The sequence below is a fragment of the Sinocyclocheilus grahami genome, unplaced genomic scaffold, assembly GCF_001515645.1.
Source record: "Sinocyclocheilus grahami isolate Dianchi unplaced genomic scaffold, SAMN03320097.WGS_v1.1 scaffold696.1, whole genome shotgun sequence".
NCBI lineage: Eukaryota > Metazoa > Chordata > Actinopteri > Cypriniformes > Cyprinidae > Sinocyclocheilus > Sinocyclocheilus grahami.
In genome coordinates, this window is record NW_015505875.1 from 590422 (window position 1) to 602688 (window position 12267).

A 12267-nucleotide genomic window follows, 5' to 3' on the forward strand; every position below is an offset into this window, starting at 1 on the left:
TTTTCAAAGTGATCAAACTTATTATGTGGTGAACAGTCAAATGGATCGAGAGACTAACAATGAAGGTACGTTTTGCAAGTGCATTCACCACTCACATTTTCTTTATGAAAAAGAAAAATATAAATATATAATCTATAATATAATTTAAATATATATACAGTATATACAGAAAGTTCAAAAGATCATCATTTATTTATGAAATAGAAATATTTTGTAACATTATACTGTAAATGTCTTTACTGTCACATGAACAGTAGTGTATGCAAATTCATGTTGAATTTTTCTCAGTCAGAAGTCTTTAGTCCACTGTGATTTTTATGATGCTATTGTAGCATTTGGACCAATCAGACACACAACTTTTTGTTATATTTAACAAATATGGAAGCCAGACCCATAGAATTTACAAATGGTCGTGGCCATTTTTACGGGAAGAAAAAGGTGGATAGGATAATACTGTTTCCAACTCAAACGCTTCCTCTCTCCCGCAGTGCAGAGGGACTCTATGAGAAGCTGAGGCCACTAATGGGGATTATAATTATAATGCTGATTAGCATATTGCAGACTGTGAGCAATCATATAAGTTTGTCCAATGACATGCCCACTGACTCAAGCCTTATGATATTATTTTTGCTCCCCTGTCCTTCTCTCAACACATACATGTCAATAGCATTACTTACAGTAGCAAGCTCATCAAACTTCCCAAAGAGCTCGTTCAGCAGTTTGACCAGCTCCTGGGCCGCGCACTGTGAAGCTAGACTGGTAAAGCCCACAATGTCTGCAAACAGGATGCTGCACAGAATGAGAGGACAACAGGTTATGGTGATTCTCACGAGACCTTACACTATTCTTTTTAACTGGATGTGAATTACTGTTTTATCAGAAACATGATTTTGAATGAACATACAGTATATAGCGTCTACTGAATCTGTTGGACTTTTTTCATTAAAACATTACAGTCAGTCAGATTAGCCTACACTCTAAAAAATGCTGGGTTGTTTCAACCCAACTTTGGGTCAAATATGGACTAACCCAACTTTTGGGTTAAAAATTTAATGTAAAAATGTAACCCAACGGTTGGGTTAGTCCATATTTGACCCAAAGTTGGGTTGAAACAACCCAGCATTTTTTAGAGTGTAGGCCTTGGACTTTTTTCATTAAAACATTACAGTCAGTCAGATTAGCCTACACTCTAAAAAATGCTGGGTTGTTTCAACCCAACTTTGGGTCAAATATGGACTAACCCAACTTTTGGGTTAAAAATTTAATGTAAAAATGTAACCCAACGGTTGGGTTAGTCCATATTTGACCCAAAGTTGGGTTGAAACAACCCAGCATTTTTTAGAGTGTAGGCCAGGGGTCAACGGGGTACTTATCCCACCCAATCGTGAGTTTCACTAAGGAGTCAAGGTTTGGCTGGTTACTATAGTCCAATTAACCAATCAGCACTGTATCATTCAATTATCACGTTGGTAGTGTTATTATTGTTAATAAAGACTATATAAAAATGCAATGAAACAGAAGTAGCGACAGATCTTTTACACTGTATTGTGATGAACATTCAAGTGAAACAGATTCTCGAAAAAATTTACAGTAGGGCGACAACTTGGTTCTATCGATTGTTAGTTGATTGGGTGGAGGCAGATCTGAATGAGAGCTTCCAGTCGACTGTAAGAAAAGGGTGGAGTTTAAGCAGACAAATGATTGGAGAAGTCGGTATACATGGTAAAAAATTATTTTAAATTAAAAATGAAGTTGTAAAATAAAACGGCTTATTGGAGGAGGTTTTAGAAGAAAGTACTATTTCAATCTTTCAAACTTTTGTTTACTTCAGTGTGTTACATGCCATTTCTTTGAAATTATTTATGAAATTTACTAGCAATTTCTGAGTGAAAATTATTTTCTACATCATTTTTTTTAGTGTACACCATGTAAGGGAAACAGGTCAATAATTTAGCTCAAAGGGAATCATTTAAGATTTTAAAGGGAACTCCACCATTAATATGCAGATCGAATTGACATTTTGATTAAAAATTAAAAAGTCAAAAAGAAAAAAAAGAAAAGACCAATAACATGAATTTAGAAAAAAGTGAATTTAAATTTTATGCTGAATTCAACTAAAAACATTTTTTAAATGACCACAAATTATTTTTAGTTTTACACTAAGATTACTTATTACAGAATATGAAGATCTTTATAACCCACCTTCTTTAACATAAAAATGTAATGCTGCGATTTAAATAACATCTAAATAAAATGAAACTATGGCACAACTAAAACTAAAACTAACAACCACTAACCAACTAAACTGAAAGGATAAACTCAAAATAAACTTGAAAGAAAATTTTAATCTAAATTCAAAACTATAGTAATAAACCACTGGCTCCAATGTCATTAGTTACATAGCTTTTCTAACTCCGGTTATGGACTCAATAAAGCATATCTCTTAAAACTAAGCAAACATGGCAGATGAATGAGTATACAAACATATAGCTTTTATAGAGCTCATAGATACAACCCACTCTTCATGTTGATCTGGAGCTGGGCCTGGATTAACCTCATCTTTTAGATTGTCAGTTAGTCATGGAAAAGTTACTTTTATGCATCATCTTTCACTCACCAATCTCTTGGCTGGAACAGGTCTTTGAGATGGCATCATATGTGTATATGTGTGTATGTGCTATTGTGTGAATTTGCCCCCCAGCACTGCCTTGTTCCATCTCTCACTCTCCATCTCTCCACGTGTGTGGGCAGTGTGGGTTAATTGAGCAGCTCTTGAGTTGATAGCACAGGCGCTGTGGGCGCCGTACATGCTGTGCAAGCTTTGGTTGGCAGCCAGACTCAGGAACTTAGACGACTGCGCGTGAGTGGAGAGTTGTTGACTCTTATTGACTCACTGATTCAGTATTCGCAAACACAATTTAAGTACAATGGAACTGACACCGACTGTCTAGTCTGGAAAATACTATGAACGTAGTGCTCTCACCTCTCATTCATTGAACAAGTGTGGGTTTTCAGCATGAATGGTTTGATTGTTGAAAAACACTCTCTCTCGTTCTTTCTGTACCTGACATTGTCATGTCGTTGGATGTATATCTTATGGAAGATTCTTTCTGGTGGCTTCAGGAAGTCCTCCTTCATCTCCATGGCAACATTTCTGGGCAGCAGGCTCATTAGAAGGCGTTCCTGTAATGCAACCATTACATTTTAGGATAAAAAGCAAGTTTCTGAATGTCTTCAGTCAAGTTTATTAACTCTTTCCCCAGCGGTTTGTTTTTTTAAGTTGCCAGCCACTGCCAACATTTTTGATCATTTTCACAAAATTTCATGGCCCCCAGAATATTTTGTTGTATAAATATCTGAACATGCAATATGTCAAAAGAAAAAAATATGGTCTCTGCTTTTAAACCAAAAACTCTAACTTTTTTTAATCAACACTTTAACGTGGTTTCATAAAAAAAAAAAAACCTTTTTGAACAAAAAGCTAAGAAAATTGCATTTTTGTTGAAGGCTGCATCCGGATTGGATTCAGAACGATGTTCAAATCATAGATGGAGTAAATTGTTTCCATCAACACCCCCAAAGCTTACACAGTCCTATACCACTTCCTGGGTTGACATTTCATTCAGTAATGTAAGCAGTTTTGATTTATATGCTGTTTAATGTTTGATCGCGTTATTTTACATATGCATCTGCTTGCATATGCGATCGCTTGTTTCTGCTTCTTCTTCATCTGTGTTTTGATCCTAAGATTCAGTACTGTTTCAAAAGATGCCTAATAGCGCCCCCTACCGTATAACAGTCAAAACAAAGAAAGCCGGAAAATTCGGTCAATGGTGGGGAAAGAGTTCAATTGAATTAAAGAATAAATTATTCTAGTACTCTGCAGAATTCATTACAGAATTAATTACAGAATGTAATATTGACAACTTGTGGTTGAAGTGGTTCTGCAGTCCAAATTCCAAATATTGGAGAGTGTTGTTTCTTTCGCCCCCCCCCCTCCTCAGACTCAACTCTCACATGGGCTGCCAGATGCAACAAGGAACGAGTGCAACCGACAACAAGCCTTACGCTGTAAGTTAATGAGTTGATTTTTCTGCGTTTTAATATTCCTCTGGCCGTAGAGCTTTTTAGATGGATGCCGAGGCTTTTTAGGTCAGGTAGAATCTGTGATCTCTGACCATATTCATTTGTTGGCTTCCATGTCTTCTGTGATTTCAACCAACTGGCATCCCGGGGTGTCAAAATACTATTTTTCACACAAAAAAAATTGTGAATGTGAAAAAGTACATGAACTTAGCATGTTTCCTAAATATCTGCAAACATATAATGGGATTTTTATGCTTTAGTACAGTCAAAAAGTTACATTCAGCACCTTTAAGACATTTGCTCAACCAACTTAATGAGGTGCCACCTTGGACATGAAAATTTCCAAGGGAAGCCATGGCCTTCCGGTGGCATGCAAATTGACGTCACGCCTGAACAGCTCCATAAAAAACCCCATTAAAATTACTGTGATGGCCATTGTATTATGGTTACTGTTAGTTTAAAACTGGCTACTTCTGTTATCTGTATACGTTTTATCTAATGAACTCACTGATAGCTGTTAAGTGGCCAATCTCTGTGAGAGATCACAGTTCTGAGCGTTGGAGTTGGTTGGCATGGCAAAGGTAAGTTTCCGTGGAAACGCATTGAGTTTATTGCCAAACCATGCGTTACTAAAAGCAGGTGATAAATGCCTTTTCGATGAGCAAACCCCAGCGAGCCATACCACCTGTGTTAAACCCAACAGGTTGCTTTGTCACTCACCTTCACTCAAAAGTTGAGCTGAGAGTTGGTTTAAGAGTTTGTAGCAACATGACTATAATTGTCTAAGTCTCTTTCATTGACTGTGAAACTTAAAAACAATGAATACTAGTGTCTGTTATACATAGATTAGATGTTTTTCCTTGCTGACAAAATTATAATTACATGGATATCAACTGGATGTCTATGTGCTGCATATACAGTGGGTACGGAAAGTATTCAGACCCCCTTAAATTTTATAGAAAAATGTACCCTTATGACTGGTTTTGTGGTCCAGGGTCATATATATATATACAGTTGTGAAAATTTTGGGGAAGCTTTTTAGGATTCTTTGTGATATTTTTAAGATTCTTTGATTAATAGTGGAGTGTACATATATATATATATATATTTTTTTTTTCTTTTCTAAATAAATAAATAAAATAAATATGGAATTATTTTTAGTAGTTGTAGTATTATTAGATTTATAAAAAATAATACTATTATTCAAAGCATAAAAAAGTTATAGAGTTTGAAACAAAACATATTTGAGACTCTCCGGCCTCCCCTTTTCCATTTAAAATGTCCATTTAATCAAAAAATAAATAAATAATATAATAAACATTTTTACTCAAATATTCTCCCTCCATGTGATTTAATTCATCTGCCCCAGAAACTCTCATACTTTTGAAATCAATACATGAGCCATTCTTGCTGACATGAATGACAGATCATCTGTATGTGCAAATGGAGAGATCACAGACTGCTCCATATCTCTGCAGCGAGTGCATATGCGTGCATTGGAGTTTGTGTGTCAGAGACAGAGTTGTGTGGTACAGCTTGGTGTGATGTATAGAGTGGGTGTTGTTACCTTCTATTCAAGGAGTTTGTTGGGTAGGAGGTGGATGAGTCATGTGCAAACAATTATAACCAATTTTCAGTCGCTAAGGAACAAGGGGAAAGTGTCCTCTCTGCTTTAGTTTGTATGAGTGTGTTTTGCATCTTTCCATCTTATGCCCCTCTCCACTTAATTTATAAACCATTCAGTAATTATCCACTGCAATCTACCCGGAGCTCGGCGAGTGAGATAAGTTATGCTAATGTTGCTATTTGATTCACATTCTTTATCATTGATATAATCCACAATGACAGCTAAAGATGAAGCAGTGTCACTGAGAAATAAAGTGGGATGTTGGATCTGGCTTGCTCCGGTAGGTTGCCGCTGCAAGAAAATCTTTGAATAAGTGCATAACAATCTGCTGCGTGTGCATTTTTTCCAGAAACGTCCATCCCGCAAATATGCCAACAGATATTGCAAAGAGTTTGCTCTAAGTATAGAAACTCCTGTTTCATTCAGGATTGGGCTTATACAGTAGAGGTGCTGCTGGGTATCTAGACAGACCCATGGAAGCTTCTTATAAAATATTTGTGCTTCGGCTTCACTGTTTGTTATGCTGTCCTAAAATTCATGACAATTTTTATTTGTCTCTTACAAAAAACACAGTTAAAACAGTAATATTGTAAAATATTATTACAATTTAAAATAAATATTTTCTATTTTAATATATTTCATAATGCATTTTTTATGTCATGTAAAGCATGTTTCAGCAGTCATTACTCCAGTGTTCAGTGTCACATGATCCTTCAGATATCATATACTGATTTGCTGCTCGAGAAACATTTATTATTATCAACATTGAAAACAGTTATTCAGTTCAATATTTTTGTGGAATTGAATGTTTAAAAGCATTTTTTTTTTGTATCAGTGCAAGTCTTTACTGTCACCTTCAATCAATTTAATGCATTCTTGCTGAATAAAGTACTAAAATATTAATTTCTTTCAAAAAAAATTACTGACCCCAAATTTTGCACTCTAGGTCTTATAGACCAGACAAGAGAACACTTGATTTCCCAGAAAGCCATACATGTTTAACTGCAATTCATTAAATTCCAGGTCCTATCATTCCAAATCAAATTCCAATTCAACTTTGAGTTGAACTGTTTTTTCTTTTGCAAAAACATGTACTGTTCAAATAAAGCAAAAGCACACATTAAGAAACTAAAGAAGGTCCATGTTGACTTCAAAGTTTACATTTGCAGCTAGTAAGCCAAATGAAAATGCTAAGCCATTACTCACACTCATAGCATCAAGAGCCTGTTCTGAGGTGTTTTTGGTGGGCTGTAATGGCATTATAGTTGCATACAGCCTGAATACCAGCTAAGTCAAGCACCTGACCTTAGACCCGATCTCACAACTGTTTTGTGTGCCTTACCATACATGCACCTGTGTGTGCATGAGGTAGTGTGTGTTTGCAGAGAAAGCTTGACCTTTAAGCAAGTCAGGGGGGAATGAAAGCAATCTTGCAAGGTAAATTACCTGTCAAAACTTCAACTTTAACTTGTGGGAGAAAATGAAACAGCTGATCATTTCATCTAAAACATGCAGCTGTTCGTTTGCGTGTATGCCATGCACGTGTCGTGCGTGTCTGACCTGTTTCTCGTTCTCGTCCTCTAGTTGCAGGCGCTGTTGGATACAGTTTCTGGCCTGTAGGAAGGCCTTCCTTTGGGCGCGCTCAGTAAGGACTCGAACAAACACACCCGACAGATTCACGCCGACCAGCAACACTGCATTTGCTACCAGCTACGAGAACACAGAGAGAGAGAAAAATAACAGGGTTTGTGTGACAATCTCTGTTTATCAGACCATGGTCAAGGATTCTGACATTTAAACAACATTCACCGACTGAAAACGAACTTTCAGTGATTAGGAGTGGCATACTGGTAAGTGTGTGTGTGTGTGTGTGTGTGTGTGCAAAACAGGGGCAAAGAGCGAAACTAGCTTGAAGGAGAGATGGAAACAGATGCCGAGTACGGGGGCAGCGGGTTCATTTTTTTCAATCCATCCTGAGATGATAAACTCGAGTGCGGAGAAGGACACCAACCCCCCACGCTAGATAGCCTGAGAATCTCTATGGATTAGCTCCTGTGACCGAAAGAATCAGCAATTGCCTGGCTTTTGAGACACGTCCCTTCAAACAGGTGCCTATTAAGGGTTTTGTATTGTTCATTCATAGAGCAACAGAAAATTAGATTACCTAGAATCCATTCAACTGGTCTATGCATTCTTTTAACAGGCCCTTTGCAAATGAAAGTGAAGGCCATTTGCTGAATAGCACACAGCAGTGGTATTATTACAAATCCTTAGCAAGGTTATGAGGCTTATAAATTAGGTAACAAGGCTAATGAACAATGTGGTCTAGGGAAGCCCATTTCCGCCACAGAATGAAAAAATAAAAAAGGTAATTGTGATTTTTTTAATCTGAAAATTCAGACTTCTTTCTCACAATTTTGAGTTTATATCTTGCAATTGAGACTATTTTTTGCAATTCTAAGAAATAAAGGAATACGAGATATAAACTCAGAACTGAAAGATATAAACTTTCTCTCTTTTTTTCCTCAGAATTCTGAATTTACATCTCGCAATTCCCCCATGGAATAAAAAAGGTAATTGCGACTTTTAACCTCATAATTCTGACTTGTTTCTTGCAATTGCGAGTTTGTATCTCGCAATTCTGCATTTATATGCTGAGTTTATGTCTCATAATTCAGACTTTTTTCCTTGCAATTCTGAGAAAAAGGAATTGAGAGATATAAAACTTGCAATTTTGACTTTTCTTCTCATAATTTGAGTTTTAGAAGTCAGAAATTTGAGATATAAACACAGAATTCCAACTTTCTTAAAAAAAAAAATTTTTAATTTCAGAATTCTGAGTTTACATCTTACAATTCAGGCTTTTATTCTCAGAATTGTTTGTTTATATCTCACAGTTCTGAGACTATATCTTGCAGTTCTGTGTTTATATCTTGCAATTCTGAGTTTATATATCACAATTCTGCGTTTATATCTCATAATTCAGATTTTTATTCTCAGAATTGTTTGTTTATATCTCACAGTTCTGAGACTATATCTTGCAGTTCTGTGTTTATATCTTGGAATTCTAAGTTTATATCTTGCAATTCTCAGTTTATATCATACAATTCTGCTTAGAATTGCAAACCTCAGAACTGCGCAAAAAAAAAGTCACAATTATCTTTTTTATTTATTTATTTATTTTTAATCCAGTGGTGGAAACAATCTTCCACAGTGGCCAGCTTGGTTAACTGGTATTGGCTATTTATTGGTAATCATGGATCAAGGCATTAAAGTCATCTGATTAGCTTATAGACAACTGGCCATCCTGTATTTTAATCTGTGATGTGCACCAAGGTTACGCTCTGACAGTCTGAGTGAGGGGTTGTGAGAAAAAAAAAACTCATTAACTCAGCATGTGAACGATGACACTTGTGTCTAGATGTGAAGTGTTCTTTAAGTTTGCAGAGCAATAATGAAATACTGTATATGCTGTGTGCTATGCAATGCTGCTGTTTTAATGTGAAGTGGCATGCTGATATTTTCAGATCAGGTGTTTTTAATGAGTTTATGTCGATCCTCTTTGCTTAAGGTCTTTGGAGCGTTTTGATTGGATTTTAGGCACTCTATTGGTCTTTTCAATGAAATCAAGGCTTAGTAGGTCACCAAATCCAGTCCCTGTTCTCAAAGGCTTGATTTTTGATGATGGAAGCTGCAATTCCTGTGTGAGTGTTTGTCACAAACATCATTTAGCATCCAGCGAAGATGTAGTGAGACATGTGAAACTGTCACGGCATTCTGTAAATCAGAGGCGTAGAGGTCACGTGCTGAACTGAAATGTGTCATTTTGTCTGTCTGCCAGATTAAAACGAAAGGTCAATGCATACAAATACTCTCCATATTAATATCATGAGACTTGCCCTGTTTACAGCCTCACTCCTTTCATTTCAACTTTCTTGTTCTGTTTAGATTTCCTCTGCTTAATGTCTCAGAGACCCCACTGATGTATGTATAACAATAATAGCATCTATGGCATCTATTTCAGTAATGTTGTTTCTGTTTTGAATCAATGTGACCTCAACAAAAACACATAGCAAACATAAACAGCTGGCAGAAGAGTATCTCTACAGAGTCAAACATTGAAATTCTGTCATCACTTACTCACTCCCATGTCATTCTAAACCTGTATCACTTTAATTGTTCTGCGGAACACAAAAGAAGATATCTTGAAGAATGTAGATAATCAAATAGTACTGGTTACCATTGGCTTCCATTGTACATACATTTTTTCAAAATATATTGTATCTTCTGCAGAAGAAAAAAAAGTCAATGCTTTGGAATGACATATGGATAAATGATGACAGAATTTTCATTTTTGGGTGAACCGTCTCTTTAAGTATCAGCCTGATTCTTAAATGTGAGGTATTTTTTGAGCTATGAAAATGACCTAGATGGAAACTAAAATGAAGAGGTTTTCAGGCCTGTCTGAAAGGTCTGTATGAAAAAGTCAGACCCCAAACAGAACATGAGGTTTACTATGTTAAATGTAAAACAACATTTAAAATGTTTAGAAGTTTTACAATGGATTTTCTTTTTTACAATTTTGTGGTAAAGGTAAATCTCAATAACAACACTCATACATGGCTGTTCCTGGCCAATTTTTGTCTGAAACATACTGAAAACACTGTGATATCACACTCACAGTTGTGCTGTAGTACTGAATATCAGACCTGCAGCCCTGTGTTTATGGCCAATGCTGTGCTGACATTTAGCACAAGAGCACTCTTGCACATATGATTATGCTTAATTGTGTCACTATGATGCTGGCTGGAAGAAAATTTATTTAAGGGGATAAGGAGTATGGTCCCAGTCAGAGGAAAACTTCAAATGAAAACTATAAATAATTTTTTGTACACATCTTCATAAATCTCCAACTGGCCAATCATGTATATAAATAAATTATTCATACTAAAGCTTATTCCACTATTGGGTATTAGAGTCCTTTGTTGTTGACAGAAAACAATACAGTATGCAGTCGTCTCACAGTAAAATGATGACTGCTAAAGTTAATAAAACACATTGATTAAATAATTGTATGCTAATTTTGGCATAAGATCGACAGCTGTGCAAGCTGTTGAAATATCTACATTTCAGTTTTGATATTCTTCATTAAATCAATGTTGGAAGTGATTTAAAACCCACAATGACGCTTACTTTTGAACATTATCAAATAGTTCCACATTCTGTTTGATTTGTGTGGTTTCTTTTTTCATAAAAGAAGTTCTGAGAGGTTTCTGGCTGACTGCTTCTCTAGGAGCTGTCCATCCTCAGTGGTGCTGAAGTCAAACTGGCCTTTGTACGCTCTTCACGCAACCTGTGTGCACAGCCCTCATGCTCCACCAAGCGCACTAATCGCTAGTGCATCGCCCTATACGACACGCCAAATACAACACATGCGATTTTTTCAGGGAAGGAATGTCCGATGACACAACTTACCGGTGTCCACACGCGAGGTTTACGCGCCGTTACCGATGTCGCCGTCACGATGAAATGCGACGCAGCCACCAAGATGCCGAACAAAACCGCCAAGAGCGTCCTGACCGGTAGCAGAGAGTAGGCAACAAAAATAACGAGCATCAGCTGCCAGACACCTTGCTCAGGTGTTGTGCTCGGTGCGTCAGGCCCCTGCGCGAGAGGAAACGGGCAACAGAGCAACGCGAACGTGAAGCTGAAGAGCAACGCGAGCCGCGCGATCTGCTGCAGCTGCGTGACCTGCAGATATTTGACGTTGGTGACGATGAAGAGCGAGGTGAAGATGACGCAGTGGACCGGGTGCGAGCCCTTGGACACGGTGAAGCGCGAGCCGGCGGACAGCAGCTCCACGAGCGCCAATGCGGACGCGGCGAGGATGAGGATGGCCAGCGCTTTGAGCGTGGCGGTCTGCTCGAGCTTCAGGTTGTACTTCTGGAAGAGAGTCTCGAGCTCCTTGCAGTCAAACTCGCGCTCGCACGCGCCGGCCAGGCAGCGACTTTTCCTCTGCCACGTGCGGACTCTGGGAAACGGAACTTCGTCCATAGCGGGGCCATTCATGCAGCCAGAGCTCCTCTTCACAAGCACCGCATGTCCTGCACTTGTTGTCGCGGTCCTGGCAGCAAGAGGCGGGCTCACGCACACTGACCCCAGCGCGAGACTGTATCTAATCCGCAGCACGCGCTGCCACCATCCACAGGTTGGTGACTGTTGTAACGAGCGCAGACAGCACCCGCCTCCTCTTTTCTCTCCCTCGCTCTCTCTCCTCCCTCCTCAAGGCGGTCTCCAGGGAACAGACCACCCGTAGCGTTTGTTCGGCCCCAGAAAGAGGTTAACATCGACCACGCAGAGTCGGGACTCCCCTCTCCGCATCCCACAGCTGCATCTCAGCGCCGCGGCCGGATCACGCATGCGCAATGTCAGCGCGAGATTGAGAAACCAGGCACGTCTCCCAGTCCTCCAAAAAGATAAGACAAGACAGCAGCGCAGCTCTGACAGGGCTCGTCCTAAATGGAAAAACGGTGAGCAGTAGGGCAGCCTCCGTG

At 38.4% G+C, this 12267-nt stretch overlaps 1 protein-coding gene across 1 annotated transcript in view; it reads right to left on the minus strand.

The window, feature by feature from the left end:
• The window catches only part of LOC107559745 (adenylate cyclase type 1-like), a 35966-nt gene extending 23914 nt beyond the window's left edge, over window positions 1-12052 (minus strand). The window contains exons 1-4 of the mRNA XM_016243683.1: window positions 11189-12052; window positions 7274-7423; window positions 3065-3183; window positions 678-789 (exon numbers count right to left, since the gene is read on the minus strand). Coding sequence (XP_016099169.1) covers window positions 678-789; window positions 3065-3183; window positions 7274-7423; window positions 11189-11782 — 975 coding nt within the window. The 5' untranslated portion in view covers window positions 11783-12052. The remainder of the gene's footprint in view (window positions 1-677; window positions 790-3064; window positions 3184-7273; window positions 7424-11188) is intronic.
• Between the last annotated feature and the right edge of the window lie 215 nt (window positions 12053-12267).